The sequence below is a fragment of the Gopherus evgoodei genome, chromosome 1 (genome assembly GCF_007399415.2).
Source record: "Gopherus evgoodei ecotype Sinaloan lineage chromosome 1, rGopEvg1_v1.p, whole genome shotgun sequence".
In the NCBI taxonomy this organism is placed as follows: domain Eukaryota; kingdom Metazoa; phylum Chordata; order Testudines; family Testudinidae; genus Gopherus; species Gopherus evgoodei.
In genome coordinates this window covers 39,738,033-39,745,477 of record NC_044322.1, presented here as the reverse complement: position 1 = coordinate 39,745,477, position 7,445 = coordinate 39,738,033, and the positions used below count along the sequence as shown (strand labels likewise).

At 52.6% G+C, this 7,445-nt stretch overlaps 1 protein-coding gene across 1 annotated transcript; it reads right to left on the bottom strand.

Moving 5' to 3' along the window:
• Nucleotides 1-1,676: 1,676 nt before the first annotated feature.
• On the bottom strand, nucleotides 1,677-4,963 carry SHISA2 (shisa family member 2). The gene is made up of 2 exons (XM_030562276.1): nucleotides 4,660-4,963; nucleotides 1,677-2,371 (listed from the first exon to the last, which is right to left on the bottom strand). Exons 1-2 carry the CDS (start codon nucleotides 4,961-4,963, stop codon nucleotides 1,818-1,820), a joined length of 858 nt encoding a protein of 285 aa, XP_030418136.1. The 3' UTR covers nucleotides 1,677-1,817.
• Between the last annotated feature and the right edge of the window lie 2,482 nt (nucleotides 4,964-7,445).

The window sequence follows — 7,445 nt, the reverse complement described above, 5'->3', positions numbered from 1 at the left end:
GGTGGCTCTGTACGCTGCCCCGCCCTAAGCACTGGCTCTGCAGCTCCCATTGGCCGGGAACCACAGCCAATGGGAGCTGTCGGGGGGGGGGCGCCCTTTGGGTGGAGGGAGCACGGACAGTTGTCTAGCCATGCCTCCGCCTAAGAGCAGCAGGGACAGATCACCGTTTCCAGGGAGCCATACGGAGTCAGGTAGGGAACCTGCGAGCCCCATGCCAACCAGACTATAAACCAGACTGTCTATGAAGATTAGAAATGCAAGTTTATAGAACTTTCCGGTTGGTACAGGGCCGGATAACACAGCTTTTACTGCATATTGGTTGCTTCTTTAAACTCAGGAGATTATCTATTTTATCACAAATGGAATCAAAGGTTTTAGTGCAAAGTCACCCTCTGCAACATGCCATCTGCTTGAAGGCTTAAAGATTTCTACATTGTGCAGAAATATTTCACTTATAAAGCAATTATACAAAATGAAAAGCTATTAGGACTTGAGCGTTTTGGTTGTTGTTTTGTTCATTTTCAAAGCAAATAACAAAAAATAGTATTTCCAGAAACTGACTCCTAGTCTAGCTGTGCAAATCCTTCCAAATTCACTTTGGATTGGCAATATTTTAGCATCAAAATGGGTCAGCAGGCCCTGGAGTTCAGAAAGGTTTGGGTTAGAATGAATCCCATTTTCCCATGGTTGAATTGCATTACAAACCCATGGGAAAGATCTTGGTTTGACATGTTTGTGCACATTGACACAGGTTTATGTTTCACAGGAAGTGGGATTAGTAGCCATATTTGAAGATACACCTCTACCCTGTTATAACGCCACCTGATATAACACGAATTCAGATATAACGCGGTAAAGCAGCACTCTGGGCAGGTGGGACTGCGCACTCCGACGGATCAAATCAAGTTTGATATAACGCAGTTTCACCTATAATGTGGTAAGATTTTTTGGCTCCCGAGGACAGTGTTATATCGAGGTAGAGGTGTGCTACATGACCTTTCTCTGCAAGCACAGTTCAAACTTGAAATGCACAGGACAACAGCAGTATCAAAGATTTTGATCAAAGCAATAACCTCATATCTGTTTTTTATTAAAGTTCACTGAGATAAACAAAGACTGTGCAAACCCCTATTGGTTCCTGAACATGAATCAAACTCAAATCGAGAATGATTCCAAGTGCACTGGAAGTTAGAGTTGAATGTTTTACACACTTTTAATTCCTACATAAATATAAGGGACAAAGAAAATAATCTTGTGAAAAACTAAGAATAACACCTCATTCCACCTTGAACCTAAGGTGGGTAAGAAATCAGGACTTGGTAGCAGGTTTCTAACTTACAATAATTGCACAGTTTAGTCTTCCATTGACAATGTGATTGTAAAGCAATATGAAATGTTGTAAAGTTGCTGGGAGAAAGGAGGAGAAGAGAGGTTTCTTAAATACTGTGATCTTGCACAGTGTAACAAAACTCTTTTTATGAAGTAGCCAAATGCTTTCACCATGCCATACCTGAAGGGCACTTAATAGCTCAGGCATTTATCTGTCACACACAGTTATCTGAAATGGATATGCATCTTCAGCATAATCCATTGCTACTGTTAATCATGAACTGGAATGGAAGCATATCTGGAAATGGTAAATCAAAGATATCATTACACAGTTTTTGGCAACTGAATCCAATGTAAAGAAATGGTTTATAAACACTGTCTGACATGCATGAGTCTTTCAAAATTATTTACAAATGAGGTTCTACAAGCTTCATTCCAAAAGTATTTCTCCTCTGCTTAGGTGCTAAAATATGTGATTTTTTTTTAAGTTACACAGTCACTGCAGGGTACATCTTCTGTTCACTATTGGCATGAGGATAGGGAGACTGAATCTGCCTGTATCCACTTTGCAGACCATCCAGGAAAGGTGGCACCGGGGTCATAGGCATAGAGTCATGTTGGACAGCATAACCTACATACTGTGGGTGCAGATACTGCCCTTGGTGTGGCACAATCTGGGTAGCCTGCTGGCAGTTCAGTACTGAGAAATTAGTAGGCATGTTGACATAGACATTATTCATGGTCCCTTCTGGCAAACAGCAGTTGGTCTGTGACCTAGTAGGGGGGGCTCTGGCACCTGAATTGGCACTGGAACTGGAGCTGGCAGCAGTACTCGATTGGCGAGAAGAGGAACCACGGGAGGTACTGGCACTTGGAATCATGGGAATAGTCTCCATCAGCCGATTACCTCCAGGTGCTCGGCTCTGCTGTGGCTCTTGCTTGGGTCGCAGGCATCTGCAGCAACAAGCTGCTACTACAGACCCCAGGATGATAAAGGCAACAAAAACAGATCCAACTATAAGGAATGGCACGTAAATGGGCACTACAGAAAGAAACAAAACCACTGTTATTAGGAGTTGCTACAAAGGCCAAACCTAAAAAACAAAGTTATACAAAGAGAACAAGAGAATCCACTGCTTATTTCTTTCAGTCACACAGCATTAATGGACGCAGGTCCTCCAGGGAGAAACGATTCTGGAAACTAAACATTCCACTTGCTACTTTTAATAAAGGGACTACAGAAAATACAGATGCTGCAGAAGTTAATGGTTGGGATTTTCAAAGAGCTCAAATTGGAGCTCTGCCCACAGAGAAAGGATGGCCCAGCAATTAGGGTGGTAGGCCAGGACTTCCAAGACCTGGTTTATGTCCTTGTTCTACCACTGCCGCCTTGTGTGATCTTTGGAAATTCACTAGGAAATTCATCAGTCTCTCTGTGCCCCACTTAACTACTCCCCTTCCTCACAGGTTCTCTTAAAGACTATGAGATGCTCAAAATGCTACAAAAAGGGGACCACATCTCTATTACAGCCAATATGGCTGGGACTCATCCTTTTCGTTTAAGACTGTCAGCCACAAGACTTAAGTATTACTAACCCTTGAGATGGCATTACCTGACCACATCAGCTGGAACTATTACTAATGAGATGTGTAGGACACAAGACATTCACAAAGACTAGTGACAGCTATCAGATCGTGGTGAGCAGCAAACAAATCTAATACGTGAGTTTTAGAAAAAATAGCCCTATCTCTGCTGAAACTGGAATGGCTAATAGTCACTTACATACACATAATTATTAAACTAAAGGCTCTTTAGTCTATCATTTTTTGTAATTTTAACACCTTTTAACAAACAGTTTCTAGTATAATTGTTTATTTCTGCATTGGCCAAATCCTGTAGCTCTTTAGCAGGTGCCTGCACTTGCTACAGTCTGCAACACACAAGTTTTCCAAGTCTGTCCTAATTATAACACCACTTCAGGCTCTAGTGTGTTCAGTATTTGTGTATGGCCAGCAAATGTGCTAGAGAGCCACTGAGGCTTTTCCCAAACCACTAAAAAAAGACTCTAGTTCATCCTTGATATTTAGTCATAAATGCAGTCTTAAAAGGTGGTATCTAGGCTTGAAGAATTTATACAATTAGACTATTGTGACTGGTTAGAAGTCATTTTGAAATCCTATGTAATAGAAGTTACTTTTCCTGAAACAGTTGTTCCCTTTCAGAGTTTTTTCCCCCTTTCTTTTCTAATTGGAAGTGCAAACAAAGCTGAAGGAATGATTAAAGTATACTGCTGCTATATAGGTCTGACACAACTTGTTTCAAGACATTCTGGAGACAAGTGGTGTTGTCATTTAAATAAATGCAGAACTTAAAAAACAATCAAAGGTTTTGTCATTCGTAAAGTATCCAAACTCCTTGACAGTAACTTAGCTTTTTCCATGTTTCTGATTTTAATAGTTGCAAATGATGGACTAATTGACAAGTCTTATTTGGAGTCCAAAGATTTGACATTTGCATTTCGATCCTACTTTTATCATGATCCTGACAACAAACTGAGGATATTTGTGTGTATGTTCTTCTGTTCTTGTTAGGGAAAAAAAAAAGTGTTTGATTTACATTTAAGGCAGAAACATATTCTCTTCTTTTGTCTCATTTTTCAACTGATCCTACTGCCAGAAATATTAGTAATAAAAAAATATGTGCTGTAGAACTAAGGGGAATTACCCATAAGCGCATGTGGATTCACCATGACCAGTCAAATCTTGGTCCCTCTGAAGTCAATGGCAATAACTCCCTACAGGTCTATTAACAACATCCCAGGTTGCAGTTAAAGGCTCAGCTGTCCTAGGCAGGGCTGAAAATGACAGGTTGCAGCTCCCCTCATTAAAAGATGTGTCAGAGATGTAGGAATGTTTACCAGTCAGCCCCTGCTCCCAAGAAGTCTCTGCACTGAGGGCTTGTTCCCAGGCCACTAGCCATTAGGCTGATGCCATTAACCCTGCAGGGCCGGGTGCTCTCAGACCTATGTTCAGGTACCTGTGAAGGCAGAGCCTGGGCTCACCAGGACACCTGGCAGCCAGACTGGCTGCGGGCACTCTGGATTGGCAGTGCCAGCGCCTCCTTTTGCCCGGGGGCTCGGAGTGGCTAGGCCTGGCTGTCCTATAAGCGTCCTCCCAGGAGGGGCTGAACTGCCTGCTCGCCTGGCTGCCCCGGGCCCATGGTGCACAGCTGCCCAGCCTCGGCGTGTCGGGCTGGACACGCTGCAGAGCCGCCAGGGCTCCGGAAGGGGGCTGCGCTGGGCTGGGGGGGAGGGGGGAAGAGCCGCGTACCTGCTGCGCCATCCGGGCCGTCTTTGTCCGGCCGGCCCTGCTCGTCTGCCCCCTGCTGCCGGTCGTTGTCGCACACGCCCTGGTCCAGCCTGGCCTCGGCGCTGGAGCAGCAGTAGCGCAAGGCGCAGCTGCCGCAGCAGATGGTGGCGTCCCCGCCGTCGAAGCGCTCCGGGCACTGGAACCCGTCCCGCCAGGCGCCCTGCGCGTCCAGCCAGCCGTGGCAGTACTCGCCGCTGGCCCCGGCCTCCGCCGGCAGCAGCCAGCCCAGCGCCGCCAGCAGCAGCCAGCAGCGCCCGCTCCACATGGCACCGCTCAGCGGCGGCGGCCGGGGCAGCAGCGCGCCCGCCAGAAAAGGGCGGCGGGGGCTCAGCACGCACGGGGCTCCTCCGCTAGCACCCAGCTGGGCAAGGGGGGGAACAAAGCACCCAGATGTCCCGGGTGTAGGGGGGACGGATGAGAACGCAGCACCCCGCTATGCCGGGGGGGTGGCTGGGCGGGATAAGAACACAGCACCCCGCTATGCCGGGGGGGGAGTTGGGATAAGAACACAGCACCCCGCTATGCCGGGGGGGGGTTGGGATAAGAACGCAGCACCCCGCTATGCACGGGGGGAGAACACAACACCCCGCTATGCCCGGGGGGGGGGGGAGGGGAGAACACAGCACCCCGCTATGCCCGGGGAGAACACAGCACCCCGCTATGCCCGGTGGGGGAGAACACAGCACCCCGCTATGCCCGGTGGGGGGGGAGTTGGGATAAGAACACAGCACCCCGCTATGCCGGGGGGGGGGGGTGGGATAAGAACGCAGCACCCCGCTATGCACGGGGGGGAGAACACAACACCCCGCTATGCCCGGGGGTGAGGGGAGAACACAGCACCCCGCTATGCCCGGGGAGAACACAGCACCCCGCTATGCCCGGGGGTGAGGGGAGAACACAGCACCCCGCTATGCCCGGTGGGGGAGAACACAGCACCCCGCTATGCCCGGTGGGGGGAGAGTTGGGATAAGAACACAGCACCCCGCTATGCCGGGGGGGGTTGGGATAAGAACGCAGCACCCCGCTATGCACGGGGGGGAGAACACAACACCCCGCTATGCCCGGGGGGGAGGGGAGAACACAGCACCCCGCTATGCCCGGTGGGGGAGGAGAGAACACAGCACCCCGCTATGCCCGGTGGAGGAGAACACAGCACCCCGCTATGCCCGGTGGGGAGAACACAGCACCCCGCTATGCCCGGTGGAGGAGAACACAGCACCCCGCTATGCCCGGTGGGGGGAGAACACAGCACCCCGCTGTGGAGGTGGCGGGGGTCTCCTACTAACACGGCTCTGAGTGGAGAGGGGTGAAGCAGCTGCTCGCGGGGGAGCCCAACACCCAGCAGCGGGGAGCCCACGGGGCTCTTCTGCCAGCCGCCGGCCAGTCGGAGGCTCTTCCCGAAGTGCCCGGCGCTCCGTGCTCCGGCGCTGGTCACCCAAAGGAAAGCCCCGGGCAGCCCTCGGAGGCGGCGGCTGGATTGCTGTCTCCGCGGCTGGCGCCTGCCCCTCTCCACGCACCCAGGGCAGCGGGTCCGGCGAAGCGCTTCACAGAGCCAGGGCTTCCCTCCCCATCGCTACCAGCTCGGCGGGGGAGCAACGGGAGCTGGCCGCGGCTCTCCCGGGGCAGCCACCCCAGCGCGGGGCGCCGTGCCCGCCCGGCAGATCCACACGCCGGCGGGGGCAGCGATGCGGCAGGAAACTCCAGGAGCATCAGAGGCGGGACTGTCCCAGCGCCGCCGCAGCTCGATCTCCCGTCCGGGTCGCAGGGCCGAGCCCGCGGGGACGCGGGAGGCCGCCCCGGGCTCCCCTGGCAGCCGAGCCGAGCCCCGCAGGGGCAGCCACTCGGCACGGGCGGCTGCTGTCACTCCGCTCCGTCGGCCCGGCCATCCCGCTCAAACTTCCCTTGCATGGTTCGAAGCCGCATCCGAAGTGGGCACCGCCGGGCTGGAGGTGCCGGGGCTCAGTCCCTCTGCGCCGCCCAGCGGGGAAAGCCCCTGTCCCGGCTCCTCCTTCACCTCGGCGCGCCCGCCGAAGCCGCCAGCCTGGCACCGCCGAGTTACATCCCTCCGCTGCGGGGCGACACCCCCCGGGGCAGCGCGGCGCCCTGCCGGCTGCAGGCTGGGGGAGAGGGGCTGCCTCGCGGCGTGTCTCCAGCGGCGCCCTCCGCCCGGATCCTTGCTGTGCCGCTGGCTACTCGGCCTCGCTCCTGGCTGCGCGGCGCCCGGGGTGTGTCGCTCTCTGCTGGCGAGACAAGCAGCCACTGAGACTCGGGCGCCTCGCACTTGCTTTCTCGTGTTATTATAGGCACCCGGCACCCTCTAGGCGCGCATGCGTCTTATCCCCCCCCCCCTCGCCTTAGTCTCCCGCAGGGGGACAGCAGCGGGGCGGAGGAGCAGCGTTTGATTGTCGTAGTTCAACTCCACTAGCCAGACATGCTCAGTCTGACGGGGGAGAGCGAGCGGCTGGGGGAACCGAGCTGAATTTGCAAGGCAGGGGCTGCTAAATCAAAGAGCAGCTCAAGTGTCAAGCCACCCAATAGCGAGCGAATATAAGGTTAAAAAATGAGGCAGCAAAATCCACGAGAGGACACACAGCTGCTTCCCAACCTAGCTGAAAAAGAAGTTAGCGGCTTCAGGCTTAGGAAGACACTAGCTCGTTCAGTTAAAAGAGAATCTGCTAGTAAAGCAAATGGCAATTATGTTAAGCCACCAAAAAAAGTCAGAGTGAATTTCAAAGTCTGACAAGAGG